General features: G+C 40.6%; 1 protein-coding gene across 5 annotated transcripts in view; it reads left to right on the plus strand.

The window, feature by feature from the left end:
- The window catches only part of USP15 (ubiquitin specific peptidase 15), a 155,122-nt gene that overhangs the window by 40,332 nt on the left and 88,099 nt on the right, over positions 1-26,691 (plus strand). For 2 of the 5 annotated variants that reach the window (XM_077473552.1, XM_077473548.1), the window contains exons 3-7: positions 75-217; positions 3,070-3,196; positions 3,595-3,740; positions 5,686-5,744; positions 15,849-15,935. In XM_077473552.1, the coding sequence (XP_077329678.1) occupies positions 75-217; positions 3,070-3,196; positions 3,595-3,740; positions 5,686-5,744; positions 15,849-15,935 (562 nt within the window). The remainder of the gene's footprint in view (positions 1-74; positions 218-3,069; positions 3,197-3,594; positions 3,741-5,685; positions 5,745-15,848; positions 15,936-26,691) is intronic. The other 3 variants (XM_077473549.1, XM_077473550.1, XM_077473551.1) reach the window with 3 other exon arrangements.

A 26,691-nucleotide genomic window follows, 5' to 3' on the forward strand; every position in this document is an offset into this window, starting at 1 on the left:
TATACTCACTTTCTATGCACTGTCTTTGCTTTTAAACATTCCAGTTGTTAGTCTCAATTTTTTAATGCCGACAGTCTCTTTCGCAGATACTGACACACAGTCTCTTAAGGAGCATCTTATTGATGAGCTTGATTACATTCTGTTGCCTACCGAAGGATGGAACAAGCTTGTTAGCTGGTATACGCTGATGGAAAATCAGGAACCCATAGCTCGCAAGGTACTTTGTTCTTCATACAGTGTTTCATTGTGTGGCTTTTTGGATACATTTGTAAAAGCAAATGCAAAAAAAGAATTCTAGATAACAAGCTTGCTTTTATCTGCTAAATGTCACCATAAAAATGAATGATCAGATGCTAGTGCCAAAATTTTCATGCAGATTTATTTTGAAACCCTTGCTTTATGTGATATTTTATTTGAGAATTTATATATATATATATATATATATATATATATATATATATATATATATATATATATATAAGATTTTATCATTTTAGTTTTACCTCTTCAGGTCTTTGGAAGAATCTGGTATGTGCAAAGTCTGAAGAGGTTAAAACAAGCTGCACTTGTTTCAGTTTTATGCTGTTGTCTCCTGGCTTTTACGTAAAAGTGATATTGATTGTTGTAGATCCATCCACATGACTTGTGATGCTTGATTGGCTGGAGCAGAAAGCAGGATGGATATTAGGGATTCAGCAGACCCCTGATATCTCCATAAAGAGTACCTATCACCTATCCAATGCTATCACATAGGGAACTTGTTAGCTCTCTTGTGATAGCGATAAAGTTAAATGTATAATAAAATGATTAAAAAATGCAAAATGTATTAAAATCACAGAAATAATTTAATGCACCCCATGTCGTCCCCCGCACACAGATATAAACGCAAGGCACACGCATATATGTCAACAATTTTGCCACAGATGTTCTGTATTTCTGTAAGTTGCCAAGAGAGGGGTTCTCTCTGGACTCTCCTTTCAGCCCCACATCCAATCACTGTCCGAAGCTTGCCGCCTTAACATCTCCAACATCTCCCTTCCTAACCAATGACACCACAAAGCTTCTAATTCACTCCCTGTGATCTCTCACCTTGACTACTGCAACTCCCTTCTCATTGGATTACCTTTACCTAGGCTATCTCCTTTCAGTCCATCATGAATGCTGCTGCCAGGCTCATCCACCTTACCAACCGTTCAGTGTCTGCTACCCCTCGCTGCCAATCCTTTCATTGGCTTCCTCTTGCCCAACAAATTAAATTCAAACTACTAACTTACAAAGCCATCCACAACTCTGCCCCCAGTTACATCACTAACCTAGTCTCAAAATACCAACCACATTGTTCACTTCATTCCTACCAAGACCTCCTGCTCTCTTGCTCCCTTGACACCTCCTCCCTATGCTCTCCCCAGGACTTCCCTTGATCCTCTCCCATCCTATGGATCTCCCTACCCGAATCTGTCTGACTATCTCCTACTCTGTCCACTTTTAGGCGAACCCCTGAAAACCCTTCTATCCAGAGCCTATACCGTCTCCATCCAACAACTTTACTTCCAGTTTCCCCATCAGCTCATCCTCCAGTTATTAACTTTTGTAACGCTTGACCCTTCCTTCGCACCCACCAACCATATATGACCCCTCAGGACCTCACTCGCTTCTCAGGTGCCTCTTAAATGGGTGCAGATAAAAACAAAAAAAGTAGAACAAATCCACCATCATCGATATACTCTCATAGCCAAAAAGAGCCACAAGCAGAATAAAGTAATATTCTCATAGTTTAGTATTTTTATTAAAAATCAGAGATTAAAAATATATAAAGAAAAACCTCACTCGCTATGCTGAGTTAAGGTGCATTACAAAGGACCGGAAATCAACCAGAACCAACATTAGGTCTCCACCATAAGTGACCAAAGGTATTAGCAGAGGCGCAGCCTTAAGGCATTTCACACGTAGTGCGTCATCAGGAATCATACATGTGCCACTGCGAATAGACCTGATGTCAGTTCCAGTTGATTTCCAGTCCTTTGGAGCGCACGCCGACTCTGTATAGCGAGTGGCGGTGCTGGTTTAGAGGCTGTACATGCTGGTGCTGCTTTAAAGCACCTGATAAATGTGAGTGAATTTTTATATATTTTTAATAAAAATACTATACTATGAGAATATTACTTTATTCTGCTTGTGGCTCTTTTTTGCTCTGAGAGGATATCACGGCTGGAGTTCCTGGTAAAGGTGGATTTGTTCCACTTGTTTATCTACACCAATTTGAGAGGCATTTGAGAAACAAATGAGGTCCTGAGGGGCCATACATGGTTGGTGGGTGCGCGTTTCTTCTACACGTGGCTGTTATGAGATTTTATCGCACAAGACTGTTTAAAGGCACGGTGTCTGGGAAAATATGTATATGGACTAGAGATGAATTAGAAGATTATATACTTTGTATGTTTACTTGAAGATTTGAACACTGTTGTTATTATGATTTGTATATTTTGATTTTATAATACCAAGTGATAGGATTGGAGGGAAGGAGGCACCTATCTTTACATTGGTTAAGTTTTTTTGAGTGTTTCACATTTGAAGGGGCAGCTGCACTTTAAATACATAGATATTGAGTTGGCACCTTCTTTATTACATTTTAAGGCATATTTACCAATATTATTATTGTATTAGTATGTCAATTACTTTTTGTTTGTACCATGTCCTTAGTTCAGCTTTAAGTTGTATTTATTACCTTTATTTATAGTGTCAACAGTTTTCAAAGCACTTTTACACAGAATATAAAACCATAACCATCAATTGCTGTCCCTGAAGGTAGTAACAGATTAGCATTCCCACAACAGTCTTACAAGCCCTCTAGGACCACTTAACATGCTAGTATATTTGTGATTATGGAGGCAGACTGGGCACACAGGGAGAAAATAGACTCCATGATAACGCCTCTGGTGAGGACTGATCTTTCATCCCAGCAAAGCAATGCAAATTGCTAAGGCACCATTCTGAATACATTTGTAGATCTAAAGGTTCATGTATACTGGCCTCATTTTTTGTTACTGACTTGTATTATTTTTTTTCCAGGTAGTTGAACAGGGTATGTTTGTGAAGCACTGCAAAGTAGAAGTTTACTTAACTGAACTTAAACTGTGCGAGAATGGCAATATGAACAATGTCGTAACAAGGCGATTTAGTAAAGCGGACACAATAGGTAAGTCGTTTGCAGATCAAACGTTCAGGACAAGAAACTATGCAAAGAGTGGGCAATCTAAAATGAGAAACAATAGAGAAGGTCATATCCCTGAATGTGACATCTTTGTAGGAACATCATTTATGATAATGATCTGTTGGAAATTAATGTGCCTACTAGCAATAGATAACATGATCTTATCTGTTACAATTATTGTGGAGTGTTTGATCTGTCTTTCTGCTCTAAACGAGCCAAAAAAGGGACATAAAGTACTTCACTTTGTTTAATTCTATGTTAAGTTTTGTTTTAATCTTTAATTTATTGAAAAGGCATTTTATGCAACGCATTTTATTCAGAGAAAAGCATACACAGGCTTAATAGGATGTATTAAATGTAATTTTATTTATTTATTTTTTTAGATATGATTGAAAAGGAGATGAGAAGAACATTTAGTATTCCAGATGATAAAGAGACCAGACTGTGGAACAAATACATGAGCAATACATTTGAACCTCTACATAAACCCGAAAGCACTATACAGGATGCTGGCTTGTATCAAGGACAGGTATAACACAATGAATTTGATAACATTTTTGATGGCTAAGAGATACTAAAATTAGACCTGTGTCAACCAAGAGCTGCAAATATAAATCAAAAGTGTGTGTGTGTATGTATATGTGTATATATATATATATATATATATATATATATATATATATATTATACACACACACACACAGTATATTATTAGCACAAATTATTTGGCATATGTATCTATATATTTTTTTTTTTTACTCGTTACAGACCTAGATTGCAAAGTGCTCAGTTTCACACAAAAAAAAAATGTGTTTTTGCTTGCTTAATCACTCAAGGACCAGTCCTATTTTTCAAACGTGTTTTACAAGTTAAAATCAGGGTTTTTTGCTAGAAAATTACGTAGAACCCCCAAACGATATATATTTTTTCAGACACCCTAGAGAATAAAGTGGCGGTCGTTGCAATACTTTATGTCACACCGTATCTGCTCAGCAGTCTTACAAACGAATTTTTTTTTGTAAAAAATACATTTTTTTTTTAATTAAAAAAATGAGAAACCAGTAAAGTTAGCCCAATTTTTTTTTATATTGTGAAAGATAATGTTATGCCAAGTAAATTGATACCCAACATTTCATGCTTCAAAATTGCATCCACTCGTGGAATGGCGACAAACTTTGACCCTTAAAAATCTCCATAGACGATGTTTAAACATTTCTACAGGTTACCAGTTTTGATTTACAGAGGAGGTCTTTTGCTAGAATTCTTGCTCTAACGATTGTGGCAATACCTCACATGTATGGTTTGAACACCGTTTTCATATGCGGGCGCTACTCACATATGCGTTTGCTTCGCAGGGCTCATCGGGGAGAGGCACTTTTAAATGTATTTTTATTTTTTCTTATTTATTTTACTTGTTTTACTATGCACTTTAAAACGTGTATGTGTGGGAAGAGAGGAAAACATTTTCCTTTTGGGGGTGCGTAGTAGGGAAAGCTTAAAACTCCTCCACCCCACCCCACCCCCTTCTTCTTTTTTTTTTTTTTTTGTTATAGCCGCTATCAATATTCACTGTGTTCTCCTGCCGGAGAGAACACAATGGATCCAATGGATCCATGGGAGGGATTCCTGTCAAACCTTTCTTTCTGGCAACAAAAAGTCGCTCTGTCAATGGGCCCGCCTTACTTTCCCAGGGATGCAGCAGAAAAGTGAGAAAATTCCCCTCTTAGACAGCGTCCCTGTCAGAACCAGGTGCCCCCATGGGAAGACTTCCGCTAACCTTTTGTTCTGGTGAAAACGCTAAATTTGGACTTTTTTTTTTTCACTTTTTGCATGTCACAACAGTCCATAGATCAGATAGAGAAGGTGAATCTACCTAGTGGCACAAACGGCAATAAAAACCTGAAGAGTTCTAATCCATCTGTGCTCTGTCTATACCAAAATAAAGAAAATTTTGGCTATGCATATAGGGTACTTTAAGCATACGCTAGGCAGAAACATAATACGGGTAGGAATCCTGTCCTGTTTACACATAAGGTATGCAAATATTGTTGGGTATATGGCAAAAAAATCAAAAAATAAAAATAAATAAAAAAGGTGTAAACTAGCATATATCGTGTGATGTTTGAAAAATATTTCAGAAACATTTTATGGCAGCTGCAAATGGAAAAATCTTTAAAGAGAAGTCAACACAGCAAATTGCATTTTGCTATCTTTTTGAACGTATTTTACGAAGAACAAAGCATTTTCTTCAGTATAGAAAGACGTCTTCATATAACCTCTAAGCCCAGCAGCATTTTATCCATAGACTTGGAATTCCATTGATCTACTTTAAATTGCTTTTCTTCCTGAGACAGCAATGGATGTAGCTTTCTTTATGTGATAATGCAATGTTCTTTATATTATGGGATTAGTTTAATTTTTCTTTCATATTGTATGTTTTATCTACTTTTTTTTTTATCATTACTATTACACAGATGCTAGTAATAGAACAGAAAAATCCAGATGGACAGTGGCCAAGAGGTTCTATGCCGAAGTAAGTTTTTTATATTTTTTGTGTTGTGTTGTGTTTTTTTTTTTTTTTTTTTTTTTAATGGATGAGTTGGGAATTAGGCTGTTAAAGCAATTTTGTGTCCAATCTAGCTAATAGCCATTATGTATAAAAATAAATTCTGGATGGACATGTGCTGAAAACTGATGGGAACATTAAGGTATAGGTTCTATTTAAACCCAGGTCTATTAGGTCAGTCTGAGATGTCAAAAAATGCAGTGACCTATTTTATATTAAAAATATATAGTGTGCTGCCAGCAAGTATATTGCAATAAACAATACTGTATAAACACTGTGTTAGTATGTCGGTGTAGACTGATTACATAAGAAGGTTTTTCTACATTGTATTGCATCTTAAATAAAATATATATGCATTTATTATTTATTTTTTGTAAATAAAAACTGCACTAGTAAATTAGTTTGAGGCAACAAAACAGACAGATTAAAATCTGTTCTTCTCATTTACACCCACTCACCCCTAGCTTTGGGAAATATGGTCAATGGTCTGTACATTTTAATAGAACAACATAAATTCCACTTTTTGTCTCCCAAGGGCAGACAAGAGAGCAGTGAATGGTGCTGCAACATGCATAAAGAGTTCAGCTGGCCAGTACTTAAGTGGCTTATATGCGGCATCATATATTTTCTAATGCCTAAACTTGTATTAACTTATATACTTTATCCTTCAAATAGATTTGCATGTCGACTACAAAACCTTCAGCTGTATGTTCCCAATAGGGCTTTTCACTTTGCTTGCTGTTGCCATGGTTTCTCCAACTACTCCTGGCCTGGGAGGTTTATATTGCAAAATTGTGTTCATTGACTATAGCCCCACGAAAGTTATGGGTTCCTTGTTCTGTGGTACCACCAGGGAGTACATTTCTTTTTTTTTATTATTTTTGATAAAGGAATAATGTATACCCAGGATCAACAGGTCACAAGGACCTAACTAACTATCAATCCTCCTCCCCCCTCCATCCTCCCTCTCCCTTGTGCAACACGTCCTTCCCCACCCAGTAGGATGAAGACATTCCCACCTACCACCAATATCAAGATGAAGGTGATCCCCAAATCTCCACCTACATTATCTCTCAGGTGTAATTGCTACCAAGTATCTCCTCTAGTCAAAACCATTCATGGGAGAGTATATTTCTCTTTGATCATGGTATTTGGTCACCCTTCTCATTTTATTGGTTTTAGAGGGGGATAACAGCAAGCACGTCCATGCAGTGGCTAAAACATATGTTAAAGATAGCAGTTAGTAATAAATGAGCAGGGCCTAAGGTAATGTGTTTTTAAGGGTCTCTCATGGACCTAAAATCATAGGTAAGCAGTCCAGACAGAAGAAAGTCAGGTAGATGAAGGGAAGGGAAGTTTGTTGGGAAAACTGGTAAGATAAGAGCGCTAAAGAAACACCATGGGATGAGAGGGGTTAAAAAAGGGACTCGGGGCAGAATTGTAGGAAGGGTGGGGGGGGGGGTGTAGGTTATGGGACAGTGAGTACCTAAGAATATATCCCCCTCAGGCTCAGGTCTGGGAGCCAAACAAGTGGGCTCTAAATAACTCATGCTAAAATAATTCAAAGATGAAAAGGTATAAGTAAACCATTTTTTCCCATATTTTAAAAATTTTTGATTGGGAGTAATTTTGAATACAGGACTGTTTCTCATTAAAGTGGTTCTAAAGCCTCAAGGTTTTTTACCTTAATGCATTAAGGTAAAAAAAAAAAAACTTCTGTCCTTTCCCTGGGGGCACTCACTGAAGAGGAGGGGTCTGGAGTGCCAGTGGGGGATCCCAGAAAAGGAGGATCGAGGCTGCTCTGTGGAAAGCCGTTGCACAGAGCAGGTAAGTATGACATTTTATTTTCGTTTAAGAAAACCAAAGGTTTAATATTACTTTAACCAGAATCATGTTGATGCAGTCTTTGACCTCTTAAATAGATTGTGGACGTCTTCCAGACTTTGGCTATCATTTATATGACAGGCTGGAACAAATATGTATCTAATTTCTGTTGGTTTGAAAAAAAAGGCTCGGAACTGTATGGTGTAGAAGGGATACCCTTGCATCTTTTGGGGCATTTACTGTATATGAAACAGAGTTTGAAGGAGGCCAAACATTGTGGACCAAAAGGTAGTTAATCTTGGGGACAAGACCACCAAGCATGTAGTATGTCTCCATGTAGGCCACACCATCTGAAGCATCTGTTACTGGAAGTCGGGATAGCTTAAGCTAATCGAGTTGGTACCCAATACCACTGAATGAGAATCTTGTATGCTGTTTCCAGAATGGATGTATTAGAGGAGCATTTTGCTATTCTAGACCAAATTTTACTCCAGTGCTTAAGATCCAGAGAGTCACTGAGATAATGCTCCCTGGCTCATCCTGCTTTTCAAGCCTGTCCTGTACAGGACAATCCCTACTACCAGGGGGAAAGAGCTGACAGTAGTTCCAGGTTAGTTTTTGTGATTAGAAGTGCCCATGAAGAATAGACAGATGCTGAGCATTCAGAATTGTGGTCCTGTGTATCAGTAAAATAAGGGTGACTGTGCTTCAGCTATTAGACATAGTTCTGCAATATACGGTACTTTAAACTCTTTGCCCAGAAATGGCTTGGAATCAACAATGAAGGGGGTTTGCAAAGCAATGGCTTCTGTCCCCATGGTCGAATCCTGTCTCCATCAGTGTAATGAAATGGCAATCGGGTTTTAAAGAAAATAAAAATAGAAAAAAAAAGTTGCCTGCTTAACTTGGAAAGATTCCCTGTTTTTATGACATGTACAAGAGTTTGTGCTAATATTCATGTAATGGCATACGATGAGTGTTGTGATTTCTTCTAAACTGTGACAGGACCCACAGAGGTTTGGCAGTAGTGTTTTTCAGAGTGCACACACTCTATTTTTAGTGGAAATCTTTTGTAATCCCATTATCAGACAGTCATAGTTCCCACTGTATACCAGGCAACATAAGAATTCAAGATTTGTGTGTTCTTTTGTTTTTATCATAATATTTAAATTCAGTAAAGTACACTCGTAATACACTTTACCATTATAGTTATGTAGAATATTATGTGACATGCACAGACAAGAACAGGAAAATTGGGTTTTCATCCTGTAATTACTGTACACACATTTTGCTTTTCTTATTTCAAAGCCATTGTTTTAAGAATTTTTGGACTTGATTAGCCATTGTTTGGTAGCTTTTAAAGGGGAATTCCAGTGTTCTGACAACGATAACATTAGCACAGCTACCACATTGTAAATTATATTATCATGTATTTAACTAAAAAATAAAAACCCGGTGGTGGTTAACTACTATCAAAAAGCTATTTGTGTGAAAAAAAAAAAATGTATAAACATGTAATATGGGTACAGTGCTGCATGACTACACAATTGTCTTTCAAAGTGTGACAGCACTGAAAGCTGAGAATGGCCTGGGCAGATAGGGGGTGAAAGTAACTAGTAGGCAAATGGTTAAACAAAACGTTCTCACAACTTTTTTAGCTGGCTCCTAGATTCAAAGCAAATTCGTCAAGCATTAGTATGATGGTCAGTGGGAATCATGTTCCTTACACTTGTGGTCATTGGGAAGAATTAACCCTTTACAGAGCGCTAAAAAGACTTTCTGAGAGGCAAAAAAATGGTCATTGCTCAAGGAACCACTAGCAACCTTTGGAGAAACCCTGACATAAGCTGTTACACCAAATATTTCTGATCTAAGCACACAAGATCAAGTTATTCCCCTCCAAACTCGCTCATCCACGTCTTTATGGACACAAAGTTGGGAGCATGAAATTGTCCAAAATGTCTTGGTATGCTGACACCTTAAGAATTCCCTTCACTGGAACTAAAGGGAGAAGGCCCAACCCATGAAAAACAAGCCCACACCATAATCTCGCCTCCACCAAATGATTTGGAAAAGTGAACAAAGCAAGGTCCATAAAGACATTGATGAGCAAGTTAGGTGGGGAGGAACTTGACTGGCCTGCACAAAGCTCTGACCTCAACCTCATACGGGATAAATTAGTGCAGAGTCTGCAAGCCAGGCCTTCTCGTCCGACATCAGTGTTTGACCTCACAAATGAGATTCTGGAACAATGGTCAAACCTTCCCCTTTCGCACACATAAAAACCTTGTGGACATGGTACAGTAAGTATTCCCACGCTACTGTGCAATCTATTATAACAAATTCGATGGTGCAGCAGCCACCGTGAGGGTCAAACACCACCCATGATAAAATGTATAGAAAAAAACCAATGGATGATGTTGCACTCCAAAATAAAGTGCTGAAATAAGGTGACAGTATATATAAATTCATACATGTACTGATATAGAAAAATCCAATGCATAAATAAGCAGATAATCAATATAATAGTGATCAATATAGTGAAATAAATGCAGATAAAGCTTATAAATACAAAAAAAAAAATCACATTGCATAAATATTCAACAATAGTCCATATATGTGAAAGTGCATATGAGTCACAATTTGGAAGTGATGTGATCTTCCAACCATGAGCAGGTGCAAGGTGCAAACCATAAAGTGCTAACTGGCATCAACAAGTGGCACTGTGACTTTTGGTGCGCTGTGAATCTTTGGTGCAAATGACACCTGCAGGTGTACTAACTTCTTACCTTACTGCTGTAAGGTAAGCAGCATTCAGAGAACACAGAGGGGGTGGGTGATTGCTCTAAGGAGAGAGGGGGGTCTCCTCTCCGTTCCTCCTGAGGGATTGCAGTGTATGCAGAGCTTAGGAGGTGTTTCCTATAGATGCCTTTCTCCAAGGCTAGGTGAAATAGCCAAGCACCGCTCAAAAATGCATCAAATCAGGTATAAGTAGAGAAATTCAGAAGAAACTATATAGTGTAGTATGTTTTAAACAGTAGGCGTTTTATTACACATATATCATAAGGTTGGGTACTCACATTCATTATAAACAATATGTACAATTTATCCAACGAGCGGCAAGGTCGCGGCCAGGATGTTGGTTCCGGTGTCCGTATGTCCTACGCGTGTCGTCCCTGGCACATGACTTCATCAGGGATAAGTCAGGTGACTTTTTACCCATTTATTAGTTAACATACAACAAATCATTCTTGTATGACAGTCTAAACTAATACTAAATCCATTCAATATGTGATGCACAAGCCTCATATATTAACCCCTTGCCGCCGAGTGTACACACATGTGCGTACTCGGCTTTTGGGGGTTATACCGGGATGATGCCCGCTTTCCAGCTATAACAACCGATGCGGCTAAAAGCAGCTTGGCGGTTATGCCGGAGAAGCAGGAGGGGACATCCCCCCCCCCCTCCCGCAGCTCTTACCGGGGCTCCCATTCCATCGGAAACCCCGATCAACAGTCTGATGCCACCGGCGCCTAGGGACAGATTGGAATGAAGCTGTAAGCGGCTTCATTCCAGTCTCCTTGATGTAAACACGGAAGCGACATCATGATGTCACTTCCCATTTACTCGGCTTCGAATGGCGGCGGTTTAAAATAAATATACAGTATTCAGAATCGCAGAAAACGGCGATTTAAATACTTTGAAGTGCAAAGGAGGCATAGTAGGTCTTTTAGACCCCCGATCCCTCCATAAAGAGTACCTGTCACCACCTATTACTGTCAGAAGGGATGTTTACATTCCTTGTGACAGCAATAAAAGTGATCACGTTTTTGTTTTTTTTAAAACAATTTATTAATTCTAAAATAAATAAGATAAAAAAAAAATTTAAAATGCCCCCGTCGCCGTGAGCTTGTACAGCAAAGAAAATGCATACGGAAGTCGCGCCTGCATATGTAAACGGTGTTCAAATCGCACGTGAGGTATCGCCGCGATCGTTGGCGCGAGAGCAATAATTCTAACACTAGAACTCCTCTGTAACTCTAACCTGGTAATCGTAAAAAAATTTAAAGCGTCGCCTATGGAGATTTTTAGGTACCTTAGTTTGTCGTCATTCCACGAGTGTGTGCAATTATAAAGTGCAACATGTTTGGTATCTATTTAGTTGGCGTAACATCATCTTTCACATTATACAAAAAAATTGGGATAACTTTACTGTTGAATTTTTTTTAAATTCATGAAAGTGTCCCTTTTCCCAAAAAGTTGCGTTTAAAACACTGCTGCACAAATACCGTGTGACATAAAATATTGCAACAATCACCATTTTATTCTCTAGATTCTCTGCTAAAAAAATATGTATAATGTTTGGGGGTTCTAAGTAATTTTGTAGCAAAAAATACGTATTTTAACTTGTAAACACCAAATGTCAAAAATAGGCTTAGTCATGAAAGGGTTAAACAAAAAACACCTTATTTCCCTTACCTGGCCAAGACAAATTTTTCCTCCAAGCAAAACAATAGTAAGAAGGGGAAACCCCCTTCAAAAGGAAAGCAGGACTTAAAAGGATATGGGGCTGTCACTGAGGTGAGCACATACGCAGCAAGTATAAGTATAGTATATTGTACAAACTTAGTTTAAAACCTACGGTTGAGTATTAAAGCATGTAATGATACACAGACAATAGCACTGCGGCTTTCCAAATTCCAGTAAATACATTGATTTGCTTAATTGGTACATTGTCGCCCAACATGTTTTGCAGAACTATTTCTCTGCTTCTTCAGGAACTTCATTGTATATAATTTTCACCACGGTACAACTGTTTGAAGCTCCTGATGTGTGAGAAAGGACGCGGAACTATAAAGTGACCGTTTAGCCCACAGTAACAATATAGAACCAAATCTGATGGGCATTGGACCATACGATCGAGGAACCATGTGGATCTGGTTTTTAAAATTCAGAGTAGTTTTACATTCAAGCTGCACAGATGGCAAAGTTGTCACTGGAGCCAAGATGCTGTGGCTCACAGTGGGAGGATTTAAGCAACAGGCAGTGCTGTCAGTCCAGAAAGCAGTGGGCAAGATCAGGCGTGGCCAACACTTATTGACAATCCACAGGCTTGTAAATCAGCAGTGATAATACTGATACTCATCCTGTGCAGCATTTTTTTCATCCTACTGTGGTATAAGCAGGCACAACCTACATGAGTGTGACAACTCTGCTTTGAATTCAGGAGCAGTGCAGCATTGTTTCCACACCATAACAGTAATGTTTATAACGAGTACTTTACTGGCCGGCTCAACGGGTATTTGTAAACGTAAATACACTTCAGCACTATACTTTTTTTACTTCTTCGCGCCCGCCCTATAGCCGAAAGACGGCTATAGAGCGAGCGCTAACTGCCGGGAGGCCGTCCCTGGACGTCCTCCTGTTTACTTCCCCTCTGCGCGCCGCCGCAGGCGTGCAACGGGGAAGTTCTGTGCTGGCCATGTCCCCCGGACACAGCCAGTCACAGATCGCTGTAAACGGCCAATCACAGCGGCCGTTTACAGCGCGTTCGGCGTGCCCAATGAGAGATGATCTCGTATGTAAACATATGAGATCCTCTCTCATCGCCACTCTCCCTCCTCACACAGACAGCGTGTGAGGAGGGAGATATGAACCGCTGTGAGATCTCACAGCGGTTAGTGTAAAAAATAAATAAAAAAAGGAAAATAAAGTGCCCATCTGTCCCCACTGCCACCTGTCCCCACTGCCCCCACTGTCATCTGTCATCAGTGCCACATAGTGCCATCTGTCATCAGTGCCAAATCAGTGTCACGTGTCAGCCGTGCCACATACCAGTGCCATCTGTCAAAAGTGCCACCTGTCAGTGTCATGTGTCATCAATGCCAGGTATCAGTGCCACGTATTAGTGCCATCTGTCATCAGTGCCACGTATTAGTGCCAAGTGTCATCAGTGCCATGTATAAATGCCATCTGTCATCAGTGCCACATATTAGTGCCATCTGTCAGTGTCACGTGTCATCAGTGGCACGTATTAATGGCATCTGTTATCCGTGTCATCAGTGCCACGTCGGTGTCACGTGTCATTGTCCTGGTGCTCCAGGGCCTTCAAAAGTGTAATGGGTAGTCAAGAAGTTAGATGTGTAATTTATGCTCCTAGAACACGTGATGGCGCTCCCTGCATGTTGGGCCTCTATGTGGCCAGGCTGTGGAAAAGTCCCACACATGTGGAATCGTAATACTCAGGAGGAGTAGCAGAATTAATTTTGGGGCATTATTTGTGGTATACACATGCCACGTGAGAGAAATAACCTATTACAATGACAATTTTGTGGAAAAAATTAAAATAAAATAAAAAAATCTTCATTTTTCAAAGAATTGTGGGAAAAAATGACAACATCAAAAAGCTCACCATGCCTCTTACTAAATACCTTTGAATGTCTACTTTCAAAAAAGGGGTAATTTGGGGGGTATTTGTACATTCCTGGCTTGTTCGGGTCACAAGAAATGAGATAGACCACCAGTACATCAGATGTGATCAATTTTGTGTGATTCGCACCACAGCTTGTGGACTTTTTCATTTATAGCGCAAAAAATAAAAAACCCAGAGGTGATCAAATACCACCAAAAGAAAGCTCTATTTGTTGGGAAAAAAGGACAACAAATCCATTTGGGTCCAGTGTTGCATGACTGAGTAATTGTCATTCAAAGTGTGAGAGCACCGAAAGTTGAAAATTGGTCTGGGCAGGAAGGGTGTTTAAGTGCCCAGTAGGCAAGTGGTTAATGGGAGGCTATCGCTCTACTTTAACCCTCTCCAACCCCAATTAACTCTTTCTCCCATTAGCTTTTCCGCTCATTTTTGTTTTCTATTTTTTTTTTAATCCAGTAATATTTTAATTTTGTTTTTGTTTTTTACTTTTTTTGTGTTAAAAAAAAAAAAAAAAAAGCCTTTATTTAAAGAAGCCGTGTACTTTTAAAAAATTTGACGTTTTTTTTTTTATTGCTGAAGAGAAATGCTGTGTTTCATCTGTCCAAACGGATTTGGAGGATTCTTGTCTTCAATCTCACATTTCAATTTCGCCTCAGGTCTCCCTCTTCCGGCCATGCTCATCTAAGTCTATTTCCCAGCTGGGTTGAAAGACCCATAGAAGTCTATGGGATTGTAATGTAATGTGGCCAACAGGGCCGCCCTGTAACTTTTTTTTTTTTTATATACTGTTGCTGTTATTCAGCTTTCTTAAAACGGGCCAAACTGTGCCGCAAAAGTGGCCGTTCGAGCGTAGAGGCAAACCATTTAACACTTGCAGGGGTGCTTACAGTGGCCAACTTGTATTCCTTTCGTCTAAAGCTTTATCCCAAAAGGAAAAGATTGTTTCCGTAACTGCTTAAAATGTGTTAGCTGAAGTCTTGATTTTATTTTAGTCAGTCCACCTAAATCTACTAGTCCATTTGACACTAATCTCTCAGACAATGCTGCTTTTCAAAGGTGTCTGCTCATCTACAATGCAGACACCAAGCCCTGGTCTCACTGATCGCACTTCATCACGATTTCAAAGCTGACGATCAGTATGATTTGCGACTTCATCTACTAGAAGCCAATACAAGTTGCAATGAGATCTCAGACGTACCGCACTAATCTTTTTCAAAGTTTCTGCAACTAGAGCCGGCTCCATTTATGCAAATGGAGTGCAACTTGTCACACACTCAACTATCAAATCGCATAACAAATTGCATTGGTGTGTTACTGGCAAGATCACCAGGTGAAACTAAAGGGGGAGAAAAAAAGCCTTAAAAAGCGATGCAGTCACCACATTTTAAAGTGTTAGGTCCCCTTTGCAGATTATATTTCAAGGTGATTTAACACCAGACACCCTGCACATCCCCCAGTCCCCACTGTACATATCTCCCGCGATTTTGAGCTGTCAAGGCTCTGGCATGCTGTCCGATGGCCACTATCACCTGGACAGGACTGACCAATTAGAAACTTAGACCTTAGTTGTAGAGATTTACCATAACTGTATTCAGTAGTATTATAGACCTTTACTTTGTGACGTATATTTTTCAGAAGTATAATGTTCTTCCAAATATTGCAACAATGAAAAGTGATTATGCTAGTTATAAATATTATTTTCACCATTTATTTTTTTGAACTGAAGCTTTAAGATCCATGTTTGGATTATTTTACCAGACCTTACAGGAAGCCATTTTTTTTTTTTTCTCTAATTGCTCATTTTCATATTTTGAAGGTCCTCAGGTGTTCCAAATTTTTCAACATTACCAAAGGGTTCTCCTCCATCTCTGTCAAATAATTATTACAACTTCAGCAGCAGAAAGTAAGAAATGTGTGTATATTAACCAAGTGTTATCCACTAAGTGGGTTTTTTTTGTCTCACATTAACGTTGGACTTTTGCTGGTCTTTTTGTTTCTCGTGTTGGCATTCTTGCAAGTTTTCGTTTTTTGTTAACAAATCCAGATTTACGGTTCATGCTATGAAATAAATCCTTTTGCAGTAAGTATGTATTTGTTTGCAAGCAATTACTTTCACAGAAACTGCCAGTAACTTTTATTGACTGTATTACTTAAGTAGAAAGCTGTATGGAAAGAGGGCACGATGTTGATAAATATTGATGCTGGCATATAGAGCATCCTGCTTACTAATTTGCATGTTATAAGCTTGCAACTAAACAGCAAGTGGTTCCTGTCTGTTACTATATGTATAACTATATATATATATATATATATATATATATATATATATATATATATATATATATAAAAATAGTTTACCAACAATTTAAACTTATGTTGTGCATGTATATAACTAGCTATTCAACTTTTAAGCTGACAATGCACTGATTGAATTTCCTCTAGTCGGTGGCATTGTAGGCACCTTCCCACACAACATCCCTTGATGGTAAAAGTCAAAACAGAAAATTGTCAGCCCAACAACAGCTGCATCTGCATCAAATGGCTGTTTTGACAGCCAAAAACTCATAATAAAAACCCTGTTTGGGCTCATCCGACTCCAATGACATAAAGGGGATAGGGAAAAGGGGAAAGGAAATACATAGCCCAATGTGCAAGTACAAAAAGTCTAAATTTATTATATCAAAAACACAAAAATGGAATAATATTGTGATAAAATCTCAATGTCCACCATTCTTGCCCCTATCCAGTGACAGTAATATATATATATTTATTAGCGAGGAATGTAAAAGTACAATATCTTCAATCCTAGAAATTGCCACTGGCGCCAGCTGTCAGAATACATTAACTGGCAGGAAAGATTTTTCCATCCACACTGTTTAGCTTGGATGGAGTAATCTGTAAGATTTTTTCCATTAAAGCGGTAGTAAACCCGCTATTTTTTTTTTTTTTTTAACACCTGCAAAGCAAAAGGCATAATGAGCTAGTATGCACTGCATACTAGCTCATTATGAAATACTTACCTTAGAACGAGGCCCCAACATCTGGCACGATCCACGCCGAGGGAGCTGACATGCTCCCTCTGCGTTTCTTCCGGGTATCGCGGCTCCGGCGCTGTGAGTGGCCGGAGCCGCGATATCGTCACTCCCGCGCATGCGCGCGGGAGATTTCTTTCCGGCCGCCGGCCACTGCCGGATTTTCAGGCCGAGAATCCCCTTGTGCGCATGCGCCGCTGCAGTCAGCGGCGCATACCGAGGGGAATATCTCCTAAACCGTACAGGTTTAGGAGATATTTTTTTTACCTACAGGTAAGCCTTATTATAGGCTTTCCTGTAGGTAAAAGTTACAAAAAAGGGTATACAACCACTTTAAGCCTGCAGGCTGAGCGAAAAAAAAACTGTGTACTGCTAGCCTTAGTTTTGTAGAAAAGTGATATTAAATTGTTTTATAGCTGCTAATGTGCAGCAGGTCTTAGAAATATCATGCATCATATTGTCAGTCTAAAACATAATGACTGATTGGCTTAAAGAGATTTCTCACCCTGTAAACAAATACTGTAGCTGCTTTTCAAATATACTCACCTGTCCCTGGATCCAGCGATGTCCTCCGCCGACCTGGCTCTTTGCCGGTCTTTGGGTGCAGACATCGGCAGGCACTGCGGGCTTCACAGCCAGCTGCGCAAGCCATGCACTCCTGTAATTGGTCCCGCAGTAAGTCTCCTGGGACCTGTAGGATGTCCCAAGATCCTGTGGGGGGAAAAGAGGGGGGCTGAACTTCTGTTCAGATTGCCGCAACAATCTGACTGGAAGTTGGAGCGGGTACCTGTCAAAATCAGGTACCACTCCCCCTCCAAAAAAAAATAAAAATTCCCAAATATTGGGGAGGAGTGTGGGAGGAGGAGGAAAAGCCCAACTTCCCCTTTTGGATGAAGTTCCACTTTAAAGTGGAACACTGCCTAGGGCTATTCAAAAATCCCCTTGTGGAGGAGATCTGTTTGTTTGGAAGTTCTCCCACCACTCCTGGGAATGCTGTCTGAACGCTAGTTTTCAGCCAGTCTTTTACCATCACCTCCTGAAGTGAGTTCTACATACAGTATATCAAGTGAGTACACCCCTAACATTTTTGTAAATATTTTATTATATCTTTCCATGTGACAACACTGAAGAAATTACACTTTGCTACAATGTAAAGTAGTGATTATACAGCTTGTATAACAGTGCAAATTTGCTATCCCCTCAAAATAACTCAACACACAGCCATTAATGTCTAAACCGCTGGCAACAAAAGTGAGTACACCCCTAAGTGAAAATGTGAGGGGTGTACTCACTTTTATAAGATACTGTAAATTTAAGAGACAATATTCCCAGAGGGCTTAGTGAGTAGATTTTTTCTGAATTGATTTTTTTTTACTAATAGTTATTTTTTCCACCTCAATACAAATAATCATTATTATTAAGATTATAAGTCTGAGGATAAAAGGGCCTAAAAATAGATAATTGTTATTAGTAGTAGCAGCATAAATCTTTAAACAAGGGCATTTAAAGTGGTTGTAATGGTTGAGGGTTTTTTTTTTTCTTTTTTAATCTTAACCACTTGCCGACCGCTGCACGACGATGTACGTCGACAGAATGGCACGGGCAGGCATATGGGTGTACATGTACGTCCCTGCCTTCCCGCGGGTGGGGGGCCCGATCGGGCCCCCCCCCCCCCCCGGTGCCAGCGGCGGTCGGTATCCGTTCAGGAGCGATCCGGGATGAGGGGGCGGCCATTCATTCATGGCCACCCCCTCGCGATCGCTCCTGACGAATGGAAGTGAAGCATGACATCACTTCCTCTCCTGTAATGTAAACACAGGCAGAGGAAGTGATGTAATCTCTCCTCCGTGTCGGTATTTTTCGTTCCGGCACCGAGGAGAGAGGATCGGTGAGTTGCACCAACACTACACTACACAGTAGAACATGCCAGGCACACTCTCACACCCCCCGATCACCCCCCTAATCACCCCTGCCCCCCCAGTCACAGTGACACCAATTGCATTTTTTATTTTTTTTGCATTGGTGTCATTTGTGACTGTAATAACTGTTAGGGTTAGCCCCCTTTAGTTCTAAGGTACCCCCCTAATCCCCCCAATAAAGGTTTAACCACGTGATCACCCCCCGTCGCCAGTGTCACTAAGGCTGGGTTCACATTGCAGCGGTTTATGAGAACGGATGTGAATCGCACCGCACTGCAGTGCAAATCACATCCGATCTCTGTGCGATTCAAGTTCAGCCATACAGATAGTATGGCTGAATTCGCGTCGCACCCGCCGCAAACTCGCACGGGACCCTTTTTTTGGTCCGCAGCAGAATCGGATCGCATGGGTGTTCACACCCTCCAGTGTGAACCCAGCCTAATAAGCGATCGTTTTTCTGATCGCTGTATTAGTGTCACAGGTGACGCTAGTTAGGCAGGTAGGTATTTAGGTTCGCCGCAGCTTTTTATAGCGCCAGGGACCCCAATATACTACCGCATAAAGCCCCCTGATTGCCCCCTAGTTAACCCTTTCACCAGTGATAACCATATAACTGTTACAGGTGACGCTGGTTGGTTAGTTATTTTTTTATAGTTTCAGGGCACCCGCCATTTATTACCTAATAAAGGTTTAACCCCCTGATCACCCGGCGGGTGATATAAGTTTGAGGGTCAGATAAGGTCTGCGTCGCCCCAGGCAGCGTCAGGTTAGTGCCAGTACCGCTAACACCCACGCGCAAAGCATACACCTCCCTTAGTAATATCGTATCTGATCAGATCTATATAAGCGTCGCCAGCAGTTTAGGTTTCCCAAAACGCATTGTTAGCGGGATCAGCCCAGATACCTGCTAGCACCTGCGTTTAGCCCCTCCGCCAAGCCCAGACCAGCCCACCCAAGTGCAGTATCGATCGATCACTGTCACTTACAAAACACAACACACATAACTGCAGCGTTCGCAGAGTCAGGCCTGATCCCTGCGATCGCTAACAGTTTTTTTTGTAGCGTTTTGATACAGTCGCTGACAGCCTAGGTGCTTTTTTACCTGTGAGTCTCACTAGTGTACCCCTAAATTTAGGGGTGTCTACTTTCCAAAATGGGGTAATTTGGGGGGGGGGGGGTTTGTGCCATCTTGGCATTTTATGGCCTTCAAAACTGCGATAGGTAGTGAGGAGTAAAATCAAAAATTTACACCCTTAGAAATCCTGAAGGCAGTGCTTGGTTTTCGGGGCCCCGTACGCGGCTAGGCTCCCAAAAAATCCCACACATGTGGTATCCCCGTACTCAGGAGAAGCAGCAGAATTTATTTTGGTGTATCATTTCACATATGCCCATGGCATGTGTGAGCAATATATCATTTAGTGACAACTTTGTGAAAAAAAAATAAAAAAAAGTTTGTAATATTCCCGCAACTTGTGGCAAAATATAAAATATTCCATGGACTCAACATGCCTCTCAGCAAATAGCTTGGGGTATCTACTTTCTAAAATGGGGTCATTTGTGGGGGTTTTGTGCCATCTTGGCATTTTATGGCCTTCAAAACTGTAATAGGTAGTGAGGAGTGAAGTCAAAAATGTACGCCCTTAGAAAGCCTGAAGGCGGTTCTTGGTTTTCGGGGCCCGGTACGCGGCTGGGCTCCCAAAAAGTCCCACATATGTGGAATCCCCGTACTCAGGAGAAGCAGCAGAACTTATTTTGGGGTGTCATTTCACATGCCCATAGCATGTGTGAGCGATATATCATTTAGTGACAACTTTGTGAAAAAAAAATAAATAAAAGTTTGTAATTTTCCCGCAACTTGTGCCAAATATAAAATATTCCATGGACTCAACATGCCTCTCAGCAAATAGCTTGGGGTGTCTACTTTCTAAAATGGGGTCATTTGTGGGTGTTTTGTGCCATCTTGGCATTTTATGGCCTTCAAAACTGTGATAGGTAGTGAGGAGTGAAATTACAAATGTATGCCCTTAGAAATCCTGAAGGCGGTGCTTGGCTTTCGGGGGCCCCGTACGCGGCTAGGCTTCCAAAAAGTCGACCACATGTGGTATCCCCGTACTCAGGAGAAGCAGCAGAATGTATTTTGGGGTACAATTCCACATATAACCATGGCATGTGTGAGCAATATATCATTTAGTGACAACTTTGTGTAAAAAAAAAAAAAAAAAATATTTTTTTTGTCATTATTCAGTCGCTTGAGGCAAAAAAATAAAATATTCAATGGGCTCAACATGCCTCTTATCAATTTCCTTAGGGTGTCTACTTTCCAAAATGGGGTCATTTGGGGGGGTTTTGTACTGCCCTGCCATTTTAGCACCTCAAGAAATGAGATAGGCAGTCATAAACTAAAAGCTGCGTAAATTCCAGAAAACGTACCTTAGTTTGTAGATGTGACAACTTTTGCGCAAACCAATAAATATACAGTTATTGACTTTTTTTTTTAGCAAAGACATTTGGCTGAATACATTTTGGCCTAAATGTATGACTGAAATTGAGTTTATTGGATTTTTCTAATAACAAAAAATAGAAAATATAATTTTTTTTCAAAATTTGCGGTCTTTTTACGTTTATATCGCAAAAAATAAAAATCGCAGAGTCAGTCAAATACCTTTAAAAGAAAGCTCTATTTGTGGGAAAAAAAGGACGCAAATTTTGTTTGGGTACAACATTGCATGACCGCGCAATTACCAGTTAAAGCAGCGCAGTGCCAAATTGTAAAAAGACCTCTGGTCATTGACCAGCAAAATGGTCCGGTCTGAAAGTGGTTAATGCATTCTCTGCATTAAAACTGAGTTCCACCCATTTAAAGGTCAGCAGCTACAAAAAGTGTAGCTGCTGATTTTTAAAGTGGTTGTAAACCCTTACAAACCACTTTGACCTACAGGTAAGCCTAGATTAAGGCTTACCTGTAGGTCCAAGAAATATCTCCTAAACCTACACGGTTTAGGAGATGTTTGCCGAAAAACTGGCACCACTGTCTGCGGCGCATGCACTGTAGGCAGCGGCACGCAGGCATGCCGCAGTTAACGGCGATATGCCGCGAGTGGCGGCTCCCATGCGCATGTGCGGGAGTGACGTCATCGCGGCTCTGATGAATGACAGCGCCGAAGCAGTAAGACCCACCAAGAAGATGGAGGCTCCGGACTACAGGGTACAGCGGTGACTTCGCTGGCTCCTGTGTCAGGTAAGTGACCCATAATGGACTACTATGCGATGCATAGGTAGTCCATTATGCTTTACCTTTGCAGGGAATCAAAGAGGAAGTAAACCCATCAGGGTTTACTTCCTCTTTAATAGACACTCGTCTGTCCCACGGTCCAGCTATGTGGTCACCCAAAGTCTCGCTTCTCACCCCCTCCTCTCTATTGCGCCAACATTGCAAGTGTGGGCGCCCGGCTGTGGCTTCACATCCAGGCGTGCAATGCGCATTGTGAATGGCTGGGCAATCTTCTGGGACCTGTGATGTGTCCCAGAAGGTTTCAGGGAGGGAGGGGGAAGAGGTGATTTTCCGCTCTGCGCCGCAGCACCAGGAGAGAAAGTGGGAGCTGGGTACCTGTGAAAACTAGGTATCTGCGCTCCCCCCCCCCCCTTAAAAAAAAAAAAGACATGCCAAATGTGGCATGTCAGCGGGTCACAAGTACTTAAAGCAGAAGTTCAATTTTTGGGGGGTGAAATTCTGCTTTTAAGGTAAAAAGAAAACTAGTCAGAAGAGAGGGGGGACAAGGAAGGTGGGACTTTATATGAAGCACATGATAGCAAAACACAATACCAGTTGAACAGAGGAATTTTATTCACATAGCAGTATAATACTATTATTATACTGCTATGTGAATAAAATTCCTCTGTTCAACTGGTATTGTGTTTTGCTATCATGTGCTTCATATAAAGTCCCACCTTCCTTGTCCCCCCTCTCTTCTGACTCCAAAGGGATGGAAATACATGACCTTACCAGCTCATGATTTCATGTAAAGTCCCATAGGGATGGAAATACGGGACCTTACCAGGTCTTGGCTTCCTTAAAGTCCCTAAAAACACCCTCCTCTTCATTCTTCGTAAAAAGAAAACTAGATTTGTAATACCAAAAAGCTATTTTTAAAACACCTCTTGTATTATTAGGTAAAGCATGTTGCCTTCCAACAGTCTATCTTGATATTTTTGCAAATTTTAAAATATAAAAAAATAAAATAAAAAAACAGACAATGACTCTGAGTGTTCAGCCTAGGTTACTGGGCAAATTTGAGTTTTCCTAATTTCTCATTATTAAATGGTATCCATTCCCATACTTCATTAACAAAACGTATACTATATGAAACCAAAATCAAGAACACGGGGACATGACCTTGAACTAATTGGAGGAAAATTCAAAACTAATCTTTGAAAAGTAATTTTTTACTGAAAGGGTAGTTGATGCTTGAAATAAATTACCAGCAGAGGTAGTGAGACAGTCAACAGTATATGGCTTCAAACATGCTTGGGACAAACCTAGATCTATACTCAGATGATAAAGTTAACGGGGAAAAATAAATAAATGGGCGGACTCGATGGGCTTTGTTTTTATGTTTAAGTAAACGTGTTTGACACATATGTAGGTGAATTCTCTGCTTGATGCATGGAAAGGAACTTTTTAAGAGGTTAGCCGTAGTAGATTAAAAAAACAAAAAAGGAAAAAAATCCGGGAAATATTATGTTTGTATAATATCACATCTAAAGCATCCAATATTGTATGCACTTTGATCTTGCACCTGAGGCTATGAGCATATCTTATTACTTTGGCATGTCAGACATGTGTGTGAAAGAACAGGGAGGGATGGGAGGCTCGAGCCCTATAGATTTTTGTTTTTTTCTGCAAAACATTCATTCAGTCAGCATGTTTGAACTCTTTTCACAGAATGTAGAATCTATTCTTCAGATATAGGTACTAGGAGGTAACCCTCAGCTTAGACCTATGACGTTACTAAAGGCACTTCTGGATGTACAGTATCTCACAAAAGTGAGTACACCCCTCACATTTTTGTAAACATATTATTATATCTTTTCATGTGACAACACTGAAGAAATAACACTTTGCTACAATGTAGTAGTGAGTGTACAGCTTGTATAACAGTTTAAAATTGTCTGTCTCCTCAAAATAACTCAACACACAGCCATTAATGTCTAAACTGCTGGCAACAAAAGTGAGTACACCCTTCAAATTTCTGTAAATATTGTAGTAGATCTTTTCATGTGACAACACTGAAGAAATGCAAAAGTAAAGTAGTGAGTGTACATTTGCGGTCCCTTCAAAATAACTCAACACACCATTAATGTCTCAACTGCCGACAACAAAAGTGAGTACATCCCTAAGTGAAAATGTCCAAATTGAGCCCAAAAGTGTCAATATTTTGTGTGGCCACCATTATTTTCCAGCACTGCCTAAACCCTCTTGGGTATGGAGTTCACCAGAGCTTCACAGGTTGCCACTGAATTCATCTTCCACTCCTCCATGATGACATCACGGAGCTGGTGGATGTTAGAGACCTTGCGCTCCTCCACCCTCCGTTTGAGGATGCCCCACAGATGCACAAAAAAGTTTACGTCTGGAGACATGCTTGGCCAGTCAATCACCTTTACTCTCAGATTCTTTAGCAGGCAATGGTCGTCTTGGAGGTATGTTTGGGGTTGTTATCATGTTGGAATACTGCCCTGTGGTCCAGTCTCCAAAGGGAGGGGAATCATGCTCTGTTTCAGTATGTCACAGTACATATTGGCATTCATGGTTCCCTCAATTAACTGTAGGTCCCCAGCACCGGCAGCACTCATGCAGCCCCAGACCATGACACTCCCACCACCATGCTTGACAGTAGGCAAGACACACTTGTCTTTGTGCTCCTCACCTGGTTGCCACCACACACGCTTGACATCAACTGAACCAGATAAGTTTATCTTGGTCTTGTTAGACCACAGGACATGGTTCCTGTAATCCATGTTCTTAGTCTGCAGTTCTTCAGCAAACTGTTTGCAGGCTTTTTTGTGCATCATATTTAGAAGAGTCTTCCTTCTGGGACGACAGCCATGTAGACCAATTTGAAGCAGTGTGCAGCATATGGTCTGAGCACTGAGAGGCTGACCCCCCACCCCCCCCCACCCCTTCAACCTCTGAAGCAATGCTGGCATCACTCATATGTCTATTTCCCAAAGACAACCTCTGGAACTGGCACTAAGCACATGTACTCAACTTCTTTGGTCAACCATGGCGAGGCCTGCTCTGAGTGGAACGTGTTCTGTTAAACTGCTGTATGGTCTTGGCCACCATGCTGCAGCTCAGTTTCAGGGTCTTGGCAATCTTCTTATAGCCTAGGCCATCTTTATGTAGAGCAAAAAAAATAAAATTCAGATCCTCCTAGAGTTCTTTGTCATGAGGTGCAATGTTGAACTTCCCGTGACCAGTATGAGAGAGTGAGAGCGATAACACCAAATTTAACACACCTGCTCCCCATTCACACCTGAGACCTTGTAACACTAATGAGTCACATGACACCAGGGAGGGAAAATGGCTAATTGGGCCCAGTTTGGAAATTTTCACTTAGGGATGTACTCACTTTTGTTGTCGGCAGTTGAGACATTTAATGGTGTGTTGAGTTATTTTGAAGGGACCGCAAATGTACACTCACTATTTTACTTTTGCATTTCTTCAGTGTTGTCACATGAAAAGATCTACTACAATATTTACAGAAATTTGAAGGGTGTACTCACTTTTGTGAGATACTGTAGGTGTTTGTGAGCAGTGTCCAGCCCAGGATCTATGTGGAGGGACCAACATTAAAACAACTCCAGGCAAATGGCTAAATACAGTATACAATTGAAATATATGCAAGGGGGGTTGTTTTACCTGCTAGAGGATTTGTAGTTATGTCCACCCAAGTCTGAGATTTGCACAGCTCTGCCACATAGCACAACCCTGTCTGACTTAGACAGCAAATCTGTCTAGTTGAGCTGGTTCACACCAGATGCGGTGGGTCTACGTTGGGTGGGTATTTCAGAGCAGTCCCACCACATGGACAAAGTAAATTGCCTTGTCTCCTATGTACTTAGTTCGCACTACTGCATTGTGGTGGTGTGCACAGCTGAGTGTGAGGTAATCCACGGCCTTGCACTGTGCAGCTGACAATTAGGCTTTGAGATGTCTGTGTGACATATAAATAAATCAATAAGCTTTGTTTAAAAAAAGAAAGAAAAAGGAAACAGTATGATTCACTGAGCTTAACGCTTCAGCACCACACACCAGGCACAGCTCTGCAGTGCAGTGGCTGGTGGGAACTGGCCCTGATGGGTCTTGTTGGGTCTTGTTCTTCTCTTCTCCCACTCTGACTGAAAATTGAAGAAAAAGCAGTAATTGGGCACAAAGCTGCGTTACTTTTCAGCTTTTATGGTTAGATGAAGTGTGAGCAAACTTAGCTTAGCTTCAAGAAAAACTGCCATGAAAGAATTTAGCATTTTGACCTAATGGTAAGGGCTTGTTCATACGCGCAGCTATACTGCCACTCCTCTGAAAAGTGATCTGCTGTAGATTGCTTTTCAATGGGCATTTAACACCACATCACAACCGTGTACATTGTATTTGGTTACATGATGGTTGCAAAGCATTGTGGTATGGGTACAGCCTTGAGCAACTGCA

The sequence above is a fragment of the Lithobates pipiens genome, unplaced genomic scaffold (genome assembly GCF_037356315.1).
Source record: "Lithobates pipiens isolate NorthernLeopardFrog02 unplaced genomic scaffold, aLitPip1_a1.2 Scaffold_8, whole genome shotgun sequence".
In the NCBI taxonomy this organism is placed as follows: Eukaryota; Metazoa; Chordata; class Amphibia; order Anura; family Ranidae; genus Lithobates; species Lithobates pipiens.